Consider the following 18135-nt stretch of genomic DNA (forward strand, 5'->3'; position numbering starts at 1 on the left):
GCTAGGTTGCTAATGTTAGCTAGGTTGCTAACGTTAGTCATGTTAGAGGTTAGGAGATAGGTTAAAAGCTTAAGTTTAGGGGAAGGGTTAGCTAACATGCTAAGTAGTTGCTACATAGCTAAAAAGTAGTAAGTATTTGCTAATTAGCTCAAATGGTAAAGTTGTCCATGATAAGATTTGAACACACATCCTTTGGGTTGCTAGACATTCATGTTATAACCCCACTCATCCACCCTGACCAACCACCCTACTTAAATTTTTCACCAACCACCCTCCTTTCGTTTTTTCCTGAAGTAACCTTCTGTCTTATGTAACCATACCAAATGTAACATATCATAGTAATTTGGGTTCACTATGTTACGTCTAGTCTTTGAGACCAGGCTGCCGGATTAGGAATTAAAATACAGCCTTTATCAATGTCACTTACTGTGTTCCAGTAAGTGGTGGTAAAATAATAACAATGTCTTTATTGTGATCATGTCTGGAACGGTGCCCTGGAGATCACCTTTAATTCTTTGCTGACCATAAACTGCTTCCTTAACTGACTTGATGACATCCAAGGAGTGGGTCGGACATGAAAAAATATTCTGTTTCAGACTAACTTAAAATGTATCATCAATATGTGGTGACTGGAATGGTAACAGACCCATGGAAACCATGTGTTTCCAGCCATTACTATGAGCCCGTCCTCCCCAATTAAGGTTCCACCACATCTCACTCTGTGAGTAAGTAGCCTTGGCTTCTGCAAGCCAGAACGTCTCATAGGAGCAGGAGCCTATCTCCTGTTTCTGCAGTGTGAAGCAGCTTGGAAAAGATGCTAGTCTATTGCAAGGCCTAAACCCTAATCTATCTCCTTAATGCTGAATGCCAAGCAGAGATGAATTGGGTCCAGATTTTTGTATGACTCAGCCAGCAATTGAACACCAAACCTTCCAACTTCAGGGCAGACACACTAACCACAAGGCCACTGAGTTGGTAAAGTATATTAGGGGAGATGTAAAACACCATAGATTGAAAACTAATCTGTTTGGGTTGGTTTCCTAGACACAGATTAAACCTACTCCTGGACTGAAAAGCAAGCTTTTCCAACCGTCTTGAAGGAGTTCCCACAAATGCTGAGCTCTTGTTGGCTGCATTTCCTTCACTCTTCAGTCCAACTCATCCCAAACCATCTCAATTGGGTTGAGGTCGGGTGATTGTGGAGCCCAGGTCATCTGATGCAGCACTCCATCACTCTCCTTCTCGGTCAAATAACCCTTACACAGCCTGGAGGTGTGTTTTGGGTCATTGTCCTGTTGAAAAACAAATGATAGTCCCACTTAGCGCAAACCAAATGGGATGGCGTATCCCTGCAGAATGATGGGGTAGCCATGCTGGTTAAAGTGTGCCTTGAATCCTAAATAAATCCCCAACAGTGTCACCAGCAAAGCACCATCACACCTCCTCCTCCATGCTCCACACATGCGGAGATCATCTGTTCACCTACTCTGCGTCTCACAAAGACACGGCGGTTAGAACCATAAATCTCACATTTGGACTCATCAGACCAAAGGACAGATTTCCACTGGTCTAATGTCCATTGCTCGTGTTTTTTGGCCCAAGCAAGTCTCTTCTAATTGGTGTCCTTTAGTAGTGGTTTCTTTGCAACAATTTGACCATGAATGCCTAATTCACTCCTCGTCTCATCTGAACAGTTGATGTTGACATGTGTCTGTTACTTGAACTCTGTGAAGCATTTATTTGGGATGCAATTTCTGAGGCTGATAGCCCCTTGGGTGCTGCCATAGTTACATTAGAAGTGCCCATCCAAGAAGGCTCAAGGTCATTGTCCACAGATAAAATTACATCAAATCAAGTTATATCTACAGTAGCTTTGATTGGACTGATCTTGACAACATCATACTTTCAAAATCTTCGCTAACAGTCATCATCATGAATCAAGTCGATAACTACTAACAAATCCTTTTTAGTCCTTGTCATATGATGAGAAATAATGAAGAGATATGATAGAATAAACATATCAGTGCTCATCGGCCATTGGACATAAACATTACACAAGTTGGAAATCACAAATTCAACAATGAGTATTGAGTCCAAAAATGTCTTGTATGCTGCTACATAAATGATGTAATATGACAGAGAGATATGTATACTGTAGCTAAGAAAGTAATACTAAGTATGTTGTGTAGTAAGATGTTAGTAGCCCATGTGCCTCACCCTAATAATTTGGTATTTTTCCCCCACTTAATTTAGTCTACTGTTGGTGTCCACATCACCAACGAGCTGTCATGGTCCAAACACACCAAGACAGTCGTGAAAAGGGCACGACAAAACCGTTTTGCCCTCAGGAGACTGAAAACATTGGGCATGGGTCCCCAGATCCTCAAAAAGTTAGACAGCTGCACCATCAAGAGTATCCTGACCGGTTGCATCACCACCTGTTATGGCAACTGCTCGGCATCTGACCGTAAGGCGCTACAGAGGGTAGTGCGTACGGCCCAGTACATCACTGGGGCCAAGCTTCCTGCAATCCAGGACCTATATAATAGGTGGTGTCAGAGGAAAGCCCATCAAATTGTCAGAGACTCCAGTCACCAAAGTCATAGACAGTTTTCTCTGCTACTGCACGGCAAGTGGTACCAGAGTGCCATGTCTAGGACCAAAAGGCCCCCCCCCAATTTGTTTTGTACACTGCTGCTACACGCTGTTTATTATCTATGCAGTCACCTCACCCCCACCTACATGTACAAATTACCTCTAACCTGTACCCATGCACACTGAACCCCTGTATATAGCCTCGTTATAGTTATGTTATTGTGTTACTTTTGATAATTTTTGTACTTTTGTTTATTTGGTACTGTAACGGCTGTCGTCAGAATTAGACCAAGGTGCAGCAGAGGATGTGTTCATCATTAGAATTTTAATTCAAAAAGAGAACACTTTACAAAAATGAAACAAAAACGACCAGAAACAGTCCTGTCAGGAAAACACACTAACAGAATACAATTACCCACAAAACCCAAAGGAAAAACATGCTCCTTATGTGTGACTCCCAATCAGCAACAACGAACTTCAGCTGTGCCTGATTGGGAGCCACACACGGCCCAAAACAAAGAAATACAAAAACATAGAAAAAGGAACATAGAACGCCCACCCAATGTAACACCCTGGCCTAACCAAAATAAAGAACAAAAACCCCTCTCTATGGCCAGGGCGTTACAGGTACATATTTTCTTTACTCTTCTTGAACTGCTCTGTTGGTTAAGGGCTTGTAAGTAAGCATTTCACGGTAAGGTCTACACTTGTTGTGTTCGGCGCATGTGACAAATAAAGTTTGATTTGATTTGTTCTGACTTGGTGGTGCACATGTAGCCGATAACCTGTATATTGTAAGAGCTTTCATTGTCTGCTTATATGCCCCCTATATTTATCGTACAGTTCTGACTTGATGTACAGGGAGAATACTGTAAGAACGGCCCATGTTTTGAATTCTGTCACTGTACATTTCAAAAGTGCTGAACAAATAGTTATATTGACAACGTCCTCGTTAATGTCTTAATCGAAATTACGGATAGCCTCTTATCCGCTTCTCGCCCCCTTATGCCATAGTTTGTACATCTCAATTGTCAGTAGAAACCACATTTGTTTAAGCAAGTCAGCCATATCAGCTATGCTTTTTTAAAAGGCAGTAAATGAGGCTGAATTAACTGTTTTTTTCCCCACCAAGATTTACATGCCAAAATCACCACTGTATACAGTATATATATACAGTGGGGGGGGAAGTATTTGATCCCCTGCTAATTTTGTACGTTTGCCCACTGACAAAAAAAGGATCAGTCTATAATTTTAATGGGTGTTTTATTTGAACCGTGAGAGACAGAATAACGACAAAAATCCAGAAAAACGCATGTCAAAAATGTTACAAATTGATTTGCATTATAATGAGAGAAATAAGTATTTGACCCCTCTCAATCAGAAAGATTTCTGGCTCCCAGGTGTCTTTTATACAGGTAATGAGCTGAGATTAGGAGCACACTCTTAAAGGGAGTGCTCCTATCCGCAGCTTGTTACCTGTAAAAAAGACACCTGTCCACAGAAGCAATCAATCAATCAGATTCCAAACTCTCCACCACGGCCAAGACCAAAGAGCTCTCCAAGGATGTCAGGGAGAAGATTGTAGACCTACACAAGGCTGGAATGGGCTACAAGGTCATCGCCAAGCAGCTTGGTGAGAAGGTGACAACATTTGATGCGGTTATTCGCAAATGGAAGAAACACAAAAGAACTGTCAATATCCCTCGGCCTGGGGTTCCATGCAAGATCTCACCTCGTGGAGTTGCAATGATCATGAGAATGGTGAGGAATCAGCCCAGAACTACACAGAAGGATCTTGTCAATGATCTCAAGGCAGCTGGGACCATAGTCACCAAGAAAACAATTGGTAACACATTACGCCGTGAAGGACTGAAATCCTGCAGCGCCCGCAAGGTCCCCCTGCTCAAGAATACATATACAGGCCCATCTGAAGTCTGCCAATGAACATCTGAATGACTCAGAGGACAACTGTTGAAAGTGTTGTGGTCAGATGAGACCAAAATCGAGCTCTTTGACATCAACTCAACTCGCCGTGTTTGGAGGAGGAGGAATGCTGCCTATGACCCCAAGAACACCATCTCCACCGTCAAACATGGAGGTGGAAACATTATGCTTTGGGGGTGTTTTTCTGCTAAGGGGACAGGACAACTTCACCACATCAAAGGGATGATGGACTGGGCCATGTACCGTCAAATCTTGGGTGAAAACCTCCTTCCCTCACTCAGGGCATTGAAAATGGGTTGTGGATGGGTATTCCAGCATGACAATGACCCAAAACACACGGCCAAGGCAACAAAGGAGTGGCTCAAGAAGAAGCACATTAAGGTCCTGGAGTGGCCTAGCCAGTCTAGAGACCTTAATCCCATAGAAAATCTGTGGAGGGAGCTGAAGGTTCGAGTTGCCAAACGTCAGCCTCGAAACCTTAATGACTTGGAGAAGATTTGCAAAGAGGAGTGGGACAAAATCCCTCCTGAGATGTGTGCAAACCTGGTGGCCAACTACAAGAAACATCTGACCTCTGTGATTGCCAACAAGGGTTTTGCCACCAAGTACTAAGTCATGTTTTGCAGAGGGGTCAAATACTTATTTCCCTCATTAAAATGCAAATCATTTTATAACATTTTTGACATGTGTTTTTCTGGATTGTTGTTGTTGTTATTCTCTCTCACTGTTCAAATAAACCTACTATTAAAATTATAGACTGATAATTTCTTTGTAAGTGGGCAAACGTACAAAATCAGCGGGGGATCAAATACTTTTTCCCCCACTGTATATATACACACACAAAAGTATGTGGGCACCCCTTCAAATTAGTGGATTTGGCTATTTCAGCCACACTTGTTACTGACAGGTGTATAAAATCCATAGACAAACATTGGCAGTAGAATGACCTTACTGAAGAGCTCAGTGACTTTCAACTTGGCACTGTCATAGGATGCCACCTTTCCAACAAGTCAGTTTGATCACCATTCGCAATGTCAATCTTTGGCTGGAGTGGTGTAAAGCTCGCCGCCATTGGACTGGAGCAGTGGAAACGCGTTCTCTGGAGTGATGAATCACGCTTCACCATCTGGCAGTCGGACGGACGAATCTGGGTTTGGCGGATGCCAGGAGAACGCTTCTTCCCCAATTCATAGTGCCAACTGTAACGTTTGGTGGAGGAGGAATAATGGTCCGGGGCTGTTTTTCATGGTTCGGGCTAAGCCCCTTAGTTCCAGTGAAGGGAACTCTTAACGCTACAGCATACAATGACGATTCTGTGCTTCCAACTTTGTGGCAACAGTTTGGGGAAGGCCCTTTCCTGTTCCAGCATGACAATGCCCCCGTGCACAAAGCAAGGTCCATACAGAAATGGTTTGTCGAGATCGGTGTGGATGAACTTGACTGGCCTGCACAGAGTCCTGACCTCAACCCCATTGAACACCTTTGAGATGAATTGGAACGCCGACTGCGAACCAGACCTAATCGCCCAACATCCGTGCCCGACCTCACTAATGCTCTTGTGGCTGAATGGAAGCAAGTCTCCGCAGCAATGGTCCAACATCTAGTGGAAAGCCTTCCCAGAAGAGTGGAGGCTGTGTGGCATATGGTTCTATGTCTCTAGGTGTGACTTGGGCTGTTGTCATCTACTATGTCATGTTGTCAGTAAAGATTTATTGTAAATGTGGATTTTCTTTTCAAGAAATAAGATAAAGACATTCCATACAGGATGGAAATTGGTCTACTGCTTTTGTCCCTCCAATATATAAACATACATTGAAGGGGCAATCTGCTGTTGCTACATCCATTTTTGGACTAATAAGTTAATGCTATGTACCCATTGATTCTTGAAGAATGGAACTTATAAAGGATGAGTTTAGGTCAACTGTCGTACCCCATCAAAATCCAAAATAGAAGCTTGTTTTACTTCAATGATTGTAAATAAAGTAAGTATAAACAAACACTATATAGCCTCAAAACATGGCTAAAACTATCATTTTGATGATGGAAGGTCAATTTCAGAGTGGTGACGTTTTTACAACCCCATCCCTCAGCTTTTTACAGGAACAGGGCGGGGACTAGGATTTGTTATTGTTTCAACTGGTGATTGCCGCTTTAAATTGGAGAGACTGTAAATGTTAGACAAATCGCTGCAAAAGACCAATAAAGTGATTATAACTAAACGAACATAGCCCTACGTTATCTCAAGGTCAATAGTGCTGAGAAAAACGTACTGTAAATTGAATCTATCCATGTCCGTATTGATTTTCCATGTTTACAATTTCCTTATCACAATTATGGTTTTGTCATCACTTACTGGAACACACCTTCAAAAAGGGACTTGTCCTTGATAAATGCTGTATTTGAATTTGAAATCAGATCTGAAGTACGTACACAAAGCCGTATAGTATATATAAAATGTATAATATAATGATATTGGTATTATATTGACATTGATGATATTGCTTTTATTTTGTATTTAATTTAAGTCAAACTAAATCCTTTCATGTCTGACCCACTCATTGGATGAAAAGGAAATGGTTTATGGTCAGGAAATAATAAACGTGACTTCCTTGGCTAAGTTCCATACATGATCACAATAAGGACATTTGTATTATTTTGCAATCTCTTACAGGAACACACCTTCACACAGAGGCTGGCCATGTTCTGCTGACATTGAAAATGCTGTATTTGAATTCCTAGTATGGCATTTTTCATCTGAATTATGAATACAAAATCATAAACCGTCAACATCCAATGCTGTTTCGTAATTCACAGCACGTGCGTCAGTGAAATCCTGCTGGACAGAACAGTACATAAACAGCGGAGAAATTTCCACTCATCATTCCATCACTGGCCTACCTGAGGAAGAGTACTTGAGGAGAACAACAGTGATTTACCTACTACAACAGGTACGAGTCCTATAGTGTCTGTTCCCGAGTGTCGACTCATTCAACTTGGCTTCTTTTTTCTCCCTTTCTCCGTTTAGATGTACCGTAATTTCCGGACTATTAAGCGCACCTGAATATAAGCCGCACCCACTGAATTTTAAAAAATATATTATTTTGAACATAAATAAGCCGCACATGTCTATAAGCCGCAGGTGCCTACCGGTACATTGAAACAAATGAACTTTACACAGGCTTTAACGGAACACGGCTTGTAACAAAAGGCTTTACCGAAACACGGCTTGTAACAAAAATAAATAGGCTTTGAAGAAACAGGGCTTGTAACAAAAAATACAAAAAATAGCAGTAAGCTTTAATTGTATTTTTACACTGAGTCAATTCCTCACGCTGCTGTTTCCAACATCTTATCATCGACTCATTAAGACCAAGCTCCCGTGCAGCAGCTCTATTTCCTTTTCCAACAGCCAGATCAATCGCCTTCAACTTGAAAGCTGCATCATATGCATTTCTCCGTGTCTTTGCCATGATGAGGGTGACAAAATGACTACCGTAATCAGAATGATGGGAAGTTTGAGAGCGCTCGATTTAATCGAAACAGTAAACAAAAAAGTTGTTTGACCTTAACCCGTTCGGCAATTTCATTGGTCTAATGAAAGCTTCATGCTTCAAAAAACTGAGCACGTCACAGAATGTGGGGGTTTTTTTGTATTTTTTTTTTGAAAGCGGGTAAAATCCATATATTAGCAGGGTCATTGTTTAAGCCGCGAGGTTCAAAGCCTGGGGGAAAAAAGTTGCGCCTTATAGTCTGGAATTTACGGTATGTATCTACTGTGGTGGTGATGCACTTTTAGCTAGATTTTTAAGGTTGTTGTTGGCATGTGGACTAATATGTTGTTGAGTTGTGTTCTTACACTGGTACAGTCATGCCCTATGAGAGATGTATGACTGCGCATGTGCGAAAATAAATAAAAGTGCATTTTCCCCCGTTCTGGTTAAGACACCAATGATGAACATGTGTGTTTATTCCTCCGTTAAGTAAACCGGTATTCCTGTCCTGAAGATGTCAGCACCAACAGGTTATGGGCCCAGGAGGGAACATGGAAGCCGATGGAATAGATTATATTTCGACGGAGATGAAAAAAACTACGAGTTATGGGAGACAAAGTTTTTGGGGCACTTGCGTTTGCTTGGGCTAAAGGCCGCCATATTGAGCGTGGATGAAGATGAAGAAGACAGAGAGAAAAATGAAGAAGCCTACGCCGAATTGATACAGGTTTTGGATGATAAAAGCCTTTCCCTGATAATGAGAGAAGCAGCAGATGATGGGAGAAAAGCGTTGAAGATATTGAGGGAACGTTATGCAGGTAAAGGGAAGCCACGTGTGATTAGCCTCTACACTGAACTAACTTCTCTTCAGAAAGCCGCTGACGAAAGTGTTACGGACTATATCATTCGTGCTGAGACGGCTATTACAGCACTGAGAAATGCTGAATAGACTTTAAGTGACGGGCTGTTGATTGCAATGATTCTGAAAGGTTTGCCCGAATCATTTAAGCCGTTTGCCATCCACATAACGCAGAGTGACGAGCCGACAACTTTTGGCAAGTTCAAAACCAAGTTGAGGAGCTATGAAAGCACCGAGAAGTTTAGCGCCATTTCCACTGACGACAACGTGATGAAGGCAAGTAACATTAAAGTTAGCTGGCCAAGAGGGAGAGATAAAGGGACCGAGATAACCTGCTTCAACTGTGGCCAGAAAGGGCACAAGGCCCGGGAATGTACCGTTACTGGAGAGCGCAAAGAACGGAGAAAGTGGTGTAGTTTTTGCAAGAGCTCCACTCATACTGACGCAAATTGCAGACGAAAAAGAAGAGACAATGTGAAACAAGCAACAGATGCTGAAAGCCACACATTTGCATTCAGAATAAGTGACTGTCAGGTTAGTGGACTGAAACAGAAAGGGCTGATGGTTGATACGGGAGCAACGTCACATATAGTCACGGACATCGGGAAGTTTAAGGAGTTTGACGAGACTTTCAAACCGGAAAAACATTCCGTGGAGCTGGCTGACGGAACAAGAACGAATGGTGTCGCGGAGAGGAGAGGTGCAGCGGAGGTTTACCTGAGAGACAACACGGGTCGTCGGGTAAAAACAACGCTGATGAAGGCGCTGTACGTGCCGTCGTTTCCACAGGACATTTTCTCTGTTAAAGCAGCAACAGCCAACGGAGCTTCAGTCAAATTTCGACAGGGGTGTAACAAGCTCATCCACAAGAACGGTACCACTTTTGACATCGAGGAGTACGATAGACTTTACTATCTTAACACTGTAAGTGATGAATATGATGATGGATGTCATGGGTGCTATGATATTCACACATGGCACAAAATTATTGGACACTGTAATTTTGAGGATGTGTCAAAGTTAGAAAATGTGACAGAGGGAATGAAAATCACAGGTAAGATTGACAAATCTACCCTCAACTGTGAAATCTGCACTCAGGGAAAATTTGTTCAGAGCAGAAACAGAGAGCCTGATGAAAAAGCAAAAGCGGCTCTTGAGCTTGTGCACACTGATTTGGCTGGCCCTATTGAGCCAGAGGCGAAAGATGGGTTCAGATATACTCTAGCATTTACGGATGATTATTCAGGGGCAGTTTTTGTGTATTTCCTAAAAGCAAAGAGTGATACTGTAAAAGCTACTGAGAAGTTTATTGCTGATGTGGCCCCTTATGGGAAAATAAAGTGTGTCAGGTCAGATAATGGCACAGAATTCACAGCCAAAGAGTTCCAGTCACTGCTCAGTAAGAACGCCATAAGACATGAAACTTCAGCCCCTTACTCACCCCATCAAAATGGGACGGCTGAGAGAAATTGGAGAACATTGTTCGAAATGGCAAGATGCATGCTACTTGAAAGCAACCTACCAAAGAACTTGTGGACATATGCTGTAATGATTGCTGCAGTAATTCGCAATAGGTGTTACAATAAGCGTGTAGGACAGACTCCACACTACATGTTTACTGGGAGAAAGCCTGATCTTTCAAAGATGAAAGAATTTGGATCTGTTTGCTATGCATATAGACAGAACAAGAAAAAGTTAGACTCAAGATGTGAAAAGGGTATTTTTGTCGGGTATGATAAAAATAGTCCAGCATACCTAGTCTACTACCCAGACACTGGGAAAGTTCTTAAAAACAGATTAGTCAAGTGTGTTACAAAAGGTGTAGTCGAACACCAAACTCAGACAGATTTGGAAATCAGTGATGATCTTCATGGGGAGAGATTTGAAAACCCCATGCCGAAAGCCAAGATGGCAGATCAAAACTCAGAAGAGACACAAGATGTGCAAATTGAGACATCAGATGGTCAGAGTCCACGCTATCCAGACAGAGCGAGGAAGAAACCCCAGTACTTAAAAGACTATGAGTGTAAAGTGAAATGTGATGACCAGATACCACCTAGTGTTGACTACTGCTACAGAGTAATGTGCAATGCACCACAAACCTTCAAAGAAGCAATGATTTCACCAAAATCAGAGATTTGGGCTACTGCTATGAAGGAGGAGATGGATTCCCTTAGGGAAAATGATACATTCACATTAACCACACTGCCAGAGGGTAAAAATGCAGTGGGGGGCAGGTGGGTCTATTCGGTCAAAAACAATTCAGATGAGACTGAGACATACAAGGCAAGATATGTTGCAAAGGGGTATAGTCAAGTGGCAGGAATAGACTATAAGGAGACTTTTTCTCCAACTGCAAATATGACATCAGTACGCTGTTTGATGCAGCTAGCAGCTCAGTATGACTTAGAGTTACATCAGATGGATGTCAAAACAGCATATCTACATGCTCCTATTGACTGTGATGTGTACATGGAGCAACCAGAGGGTTTTGAAGTCAGGTCAGATACAGGTGAGCAACTAGTCTGCAAACTGAACAAGTCACTGTACGGCCTGAAACAGTCAGGAAGGAACTGGAACAAAATGTTGCATGATCACCTTAGTGAAAATGGTTTTACACAGAACCCAGCTGATCACTGTGTTTATAACAAACAAACTGCAACAGAAAGGATCATTTTGATAATTTGGGTCGATGATCTAATTATCGCTGCTAGTGATAGTGACTCACTCACAAGTGTAAAAGAAATGTTACGTGAAAAATTTAAGATGAAAGATCTTGGGAGGCTTGGACATTTCCTAGGCATTGATTTTACACAAAGTGAAGGGAAAATAACGATGAACCAAACAAGGTATATAACCAAGATACTGGAAAGGTTTGGTATGTCAGACTGTAAAACAAGGTCAACACCATGTGAACAAAAACCAAACTTTGATGGTGATGGTGAACTTATTGATTCAAAAAGGTATCGTGAAGTGATAGGCAGCTTGATATATGTGATGACATGTACAAGACCGGATATCAGTTGGATTGTCAGCAAGCTGTCACAATACCTATCAGAACCAAAAGAGCAACACTGGATAGCAGCTAAACATGTGTTGAGGTACTTGAAGGGAACAATGAATCAGGAGTTGTGTTACAAAAAGGGGGTGGAAAAACTCAACCTCATAGCATATAGTGATGCTGATTGGGCAGCAGATCAAAGTGACAGACGAAGCATAACAGGGTATTGTTTTAGTTTAACTAAATGTGGACCTGTCATTTCATGGAGGTCTAAGAAGCAGCCAACAGTAGCTTTATCTACATGTGAAGCAGAGTACATGGCACTGGCTGCTACTACACAAGAAAGTTTGTACCTTGTACAGTTATTGGGCGAGATGGATAGTGAGTGCCAATATACACCAGTAACAATCTTTGAAGATAACCAAGGTGCAATTGCTCTGTCAAAGAACCCAGTGTGTCGTCAGAGATGTAAACATGTCGACATCAGATATCATTTCATTCGATCTGCACTCAGTGATGGTAAAATAAGTATTGAATATTGTCCAACGGCAGACATGGCTGCAGATGTTTTGACTAAACCTGTAACGAAGTTCAAAAATGAAAAATTATTGGGTTACATGTTTGGAATATAAACTGACATTTGTGAGATGAATAACTGTAAGCTAAATGTGTTGATAAAGTTAGGTTGAATACGACTTGTACAGTATAAGAGCAAGTGGGGGTGTTGGCATGTGGACTAATATGTTGTTGAGTTGTGTTCTTACACTGGTACAGTCATGCCCTATGAGAGATGTATGACTGCGCATGTGCGAAAATAAATAAAAGTGCATTTTCCCCCGTTCTGGTTAAGACACCAATGATGAACATGTGTGTTTATTCCTCCGTTAAGTAAACCGGTATTCCTGTCCTGAAGATGTCAGCACCAACAGTTGTCTTGTGTGGGGAAATACTCTTGTCTAGTGATAGTCTGAAATGATTGTGTATCATTCTCTCTAGTTGATTCTCCAACACGTTCTCTCCCTTTTCATCCAGACAAGCAGCACCACCATCATCACCACCATGAAGGTTCTGATCATCTTTGCACTACTTTGTGTCGCCCTCTCTGCTAGGGCAGCAGCAGGTAAGACAGCCAAATACTCAACAATGTCACTAATACAGCACAGGGTAATTCATTGTTACTGAAAAATGACAATAGTTGTGTTTTTCCCTTTAAGTTCCTGTGGAGAGCGATGCTGTGGCGGTAGAAGAGCCAAAAAGTGCCCCAGGTTTGTAGCTCTAATTATGTTTGTATTGAGAGCAGTAATAGACCACTGAATCAACACCTCTCCCAATTCCCAGTTGAATGAAAGTCAAATTGATTTCCTTGTTCCATGTTTCTACAGAGGAGGCTGTTGAGGTTGAGGCTCCTGCAGCAGAAGAGAAGCTGAGTGACGGCCCAGGTCAGTTCTTCTCTGTGGGCTTTAATCAAGCAGGAGCATCAATGTCTATTGTGGAGCATCACCTCATTTGAGCGTCACCCTATTTCCTGATCAATTACAATTACCTCACATTGAAATCTGCTGCAAATACTGTTTGTACATATTTGCACGAAGTGAGTGTGAGATTGTGTTGTGTATTATGTGCCTCATTTGTTGATAAATTATATTTGAGGCATTCTGTTTTGTCAGACTTCACATAGGTACGAAAGAAATGATTTTAACTACCTGTCACCTATAAAATATACCTATGAAAACAAACATATTTATATAGTATCTATAACTCCCTGACATAGTGATTTGCTGGTGGCTAAATAGTAATATTGAATACTGTTTTATTGTTTGTGCTTTTCCAGAGGAGGATGCACAGACTGAGGCTGTTGAAGAGGTGGCTGTGGCACCTAAAGGTATGTTGACACCTTTTATGGTGAATGATGTAAAATAACAACTATCACCTTTACTGGTTCTACGATTGCGGACTTTTTGTACATTGTACATTGTGCAATGCATGGTCACGCAACGAAAGACAAGTGTTTTTTGGTTTTCTGTTAGCAGGGAGGGAAAAAACACCAGTATGACTAAATGCACTTTCATGTTTTATATTATGAGATCAAAGTTCATACTCCTGTCAATATCAACTCCTTGGTATTACGATGTCAAATAATTGTTGTATTTTATCTTCGTCTTCACAGCGGCACGCAGGTTCTGCCCTGACGGATGGTTCAGCTACCAGTCCAAGTGTTACATGTTTGTGAACAATCCTCGGTCCTGGTAATTCATGCACTTCTCAATTTAATATAGGCCTATTTAAAGCGTCTAAAAGCTTGACATAAATTCATAACTATTTTATTCTATTTAACCTTTATTTTATCAGGGAGTCATACTGAGACCGAGGTCCCTTTTATAGATGAGCCCTGAATTACATAAATGCAGGGCTCATAAATACAAAATGCAAGCAAAAAGAAAAACACGGGGCGGCAGGTAGCTTAGTGGTTATAGCGTTGGCCGAGCTGACAATATAAATATCTGTCGTTCTGCCCTTGAACAAGGCAGTTAACCCACTGTTCCTAGGCCATCATTGTAAATAAGAATTTGTTCTTAACTGACTTGTCTAGTTTAATTTAGGCTGCTATATTTATTTTATAACTTGTACGCCTGTAGGCTTATTTAGTACTTGTACAGTTCGATAGGCAAAATGCATGTCCTAAAGCCTATTCGTTTTTAGCATAAGCCAATGTTATTTTTGTAAAAAGTGTTATGAAGTATGTTATAAATATCGATTTGTTTTATCTGATTGTATTTAGGATTTTTACAGTTAGGTAGGCAAAAGGCATATAGCCAAAGGATAATTATCGGCCTATTCGTTTTTAGCCGAAGCCAATTCAGTGTTATAAAGAATATTATAGGCTAAATAATAATTCGTTTTATCTAATTATTGTTGACTTTATATATAAATGCACAATTTGTAAGTTATTGAAAATAAAGTTGTTCGTGAGACAATTCCGACAGACTCATTTATTTTTTGTTCCTGCTATTGATGCTGCGAGGGTTTATACCCGATTGCCCGTTGCGCAATTCAAGGACATGCATAAACACTTCCGACAATATTATCCAAAATATTAGATTATACGTTTAACTTGTCAAAGTAACGTTTAGGCACCTGCAACTTTTATGGACAGCAGTCTATGTGTAGGCTTATAATATTGGTTAAGAAAGGAATTTTTCCGTCACTTTAGTCAAGCAGCCTAAACACACGTAGCCCTACCAGGTTTGTTTAAACTTCCTATTCGATTAGTCTATCTTGCAATCGTTTGTTCTCTCTTTCATTATTACTATAGCTACTACGTTTTATCAAGGCTATTAGCAAACAACTTTCTGAGATAGAACACCGTTAGGCCTATAGACTATATTCATTCGATAGTTGATCATGAAAGAGTAGGTTATTCCTAGGCCAACAAGTCACATTCAAATCGAATGGGGATTGGGGAGAGAAGGGGAAATTAAGATTAGCCTAAAGGCCCATGACCACCCAACATTGGAGAGGAGAGGGAAAAAACACCGTTAGGCCTATCTGACATTTTGCGCTGCTTTAGTGCTCGCCGCTCTTTATACACTACGTTGTTCTCTTTCATTATGTTAATAGTCTATATACATACAAACGCACAGTCATTTTGAAAAAGCATACTTTGCTATTATAGTAGGCCTACATAATGTAGCTTATCTACATTGCTATGTTTTCATTTCTGAAGCCCTTTTACGAAAAGTCCCACTGTACCTAACATCCTTACTAAACCTTACACATACGAGTTACCACATCCGGTCTCGGGATGGCTAACGGGAAATTACTTTGGTCTCCACTGAGTTAGGTAAATCATAATCAACATGTTCTTAAATGGGATGTTCTGGTGTCTCTAGGGCAATTCAGAAAGCTGATTGCGAACCTTATTACTGATTAATGTGTTTTGTTTTTTATTTTTATTTAACCTTTATTAAATAAGTACCCTACGAAAATAACCAAAATTAGTGCAAATAAATAAACAGTGCAAATAAGTCTTTCAAGGTTTGACAGAAAATGTTTAGCCTATTCTATAGGTTATGTCTTTCGAATAAGACGTATCTGGATTTGAATAGGCCTAAAGGCTACATTTAAAATTAAATAAAAAAGTGCAATTAGGAACCATTAGGTGTACGTGTCTCACCCCTCGCCTCCCCCACTCTGACGTGAATTAGTTACTATGACTGCAGATTGTGCACTTTAAAAATGTATGTGCGTTTGTGTCTGTATACTGTAATGTCACTACGAGGGAGCTCAACCCTTTTGTTCATGTGCAGGCCTACTGTGTGAGTGTGTGCACGTGTCTCACCCCTCGCCTCCCCGCTCTTCTTTCAGGAACATTGCAATGAACTGGACGCCAGCCTGGCCTCCGCCAGCTCCTCCCCCGAGTATCGTTACCTGCAACAGATAACCAGAACAGCCAACAGAGCCACCGCCTGGATCTGTGGATTCTACCTCCAGGTGAAAGGGTCGCCCTGAAAACCTCCTCCATCTAAGCATAAGCAGGGCCCCAAGTTTTTCGACATAGGGACCTGACCAGAAACAATTCTCGGTCCTAGAGTTTTCCCCTCCAAGAACAGGAAACTCTGTGCCTCAGCATAAGCTTCTGATATTTTAATCATGCAGCTAGGTATTATATCAGATCGGTTAGTGGTAAGGGACAGCAGTGCAGCTTGTGGTGGTTAATTTCTTTACTATCAAATGAGGGAAGACAAACTTATCACTCAAATCAGAGCTATACTTAAACTAAATATTTCTTCATGGATTAATTAATAAGGGATCAGGTCAGTACAACACACACTTATGAAGTTAATCAGTTGAGTGCTCTACAATAATTTTTCTATTTTACCATTATATAACTAGGCAAGTCAGCTAAGAACAAATTCTTATTTTCAATGATGGCCTAGGAACAGTGGGTTAACTACCTTGTTCAAGGGTAGACCGACAGATTTGTACCTTGTCAGCTCAGAGTTTTGAACTTGCAACTTTTTGGTTACTAGCCCAATGCTCCAACCACTAGGCTACCCTGCCACCCTAGATAACAATTGATGGTCTACGAATCACCCTCAGATGATTCGTTGAGAGCCCCGAAACAAAAGTACAAAGGCCTTTTATAGCCAAGATACACCCCTTTCAACCTAAATGGTTCACAAGGTTAAGACTAGTATGAAATAAACTTATAATTCACAGCAGACAGTATCTGCTGTAAAAACAGTTATCTTGGTGTAGAGACCAGGTCTGGCCCTGGGGTCATCTCTCCCAGGTACTATATAGAACAGAAACATTAACTCATGCTATGGAATGCGGTCTCTTTAGGTTTTATCACCCAAAAGACATCGTAAATCTCCTGTCCGTGTTATCTCCCAGAGGCCCACTTTCATTTCACAATAGAGTTATAAGAACCCTCTAGTCTGTTGCAAAAAAAACAGCCATTTGATTCAATAAAAGTATTACAACATAATCTTGCAATTTTGCTCTCACATGCTGCAGCTAAGTCTTATGACTCTTTGTTTACTCCGGGATATTGGATGTGGATCGACGCTCAGGAATGTATTACACCAACTGGTACAGCCAGAGCACTGCAACCGGCAACTCCTGCATGTACCTGCAATCTGCTGGTAAGACATGAACCTAAAGATGTTCAGCCTGGTCTCATGGACTAGACGTAACATAGTAAATGTAAATCCAGAACACTCAAATTAGTATGATGTTACCTGAAAAGTAATGACAGGTAATCTGGTCCCAGAACTGTATGACGTGTTAAAATATGCCAGATAAAATTACTACGATTTTTGTTTGTCTTTTTGTAGTGGGCCAGGGGTGGAGGAACCTTGGATGTGGCACACAATACCCATTCATCTGCGTGCACAACTATCGCTGTTAGTCAACATTGCGAAGATATTGCTAATTGCTTGACACCTTTTCTAACTGCTTTCAACATGTGCTTTGTTTACTGACTGTAAGTGACTTTAAGTGTTCGCCAAAGGGCTAAATGTGATGCAATTTCAAATGTAATTGCCCATTTATGTACCTCAACCTGTATTGTTTTCCTGTAATATTTTTTTTTAAGTACTTTATGACATTGCATAGTACTTTCTGGAAGATGGCAGTATTGTCTACGATAATCTCTGGCTCTTAAAAGGGGCAATATAACAACATGGGTAGGGTGCTTTTTGTTGACAGCATAAAATGGGATGAGAAAAGGTTTGAGATGA

General features: G+C 41.1%; 1 protein-coding gene across 1 annotated transcript; it reads left to right on the forward strand.

The window, feature by feature from the left end:
• The first annotated feature begins 7413 nt into the window (after positions 1–7413).
• On the forward strand, positions 7414–18135 carry LOC115191670 (uncharacterized). Its single transcript, XM_029749499.1, has 9 exons — positions 7414–7487; positions 12923–13010; positions 13105–13155; positions 13273–13329; positions 13722–13772; positions 14058–14136; positions 16256–16381; positions 17411–17538; positions 17731–18135. The coding sequence occupies exons 2-7, from the start codon at positions 12950–12952 to the stop codon at positions 16329–16331; spliced, it is 375 nt and encodes a 124-aa protein (XP_029605359.1). The 5' UTR covers positions 7414–7487; positions 12923–12949; the 3' UTR covers positions 16332–16381; positions 17411–17538; positions 17731–18135.

The sequence above is a fragment of the Salmo trutta genome, chromosome 4 (assembly GCF_901001165.1).
Source record: "Salmo trutta chromosome 4, fSalTru1.1, whole genome shotgun sequence".
NCBI classification, from domain to species: Eukaryota; Metazoa; Chordata; class Actinopteri; order Salmoniformes; family Salmonidae; genus Salmo; species Salmo trutta.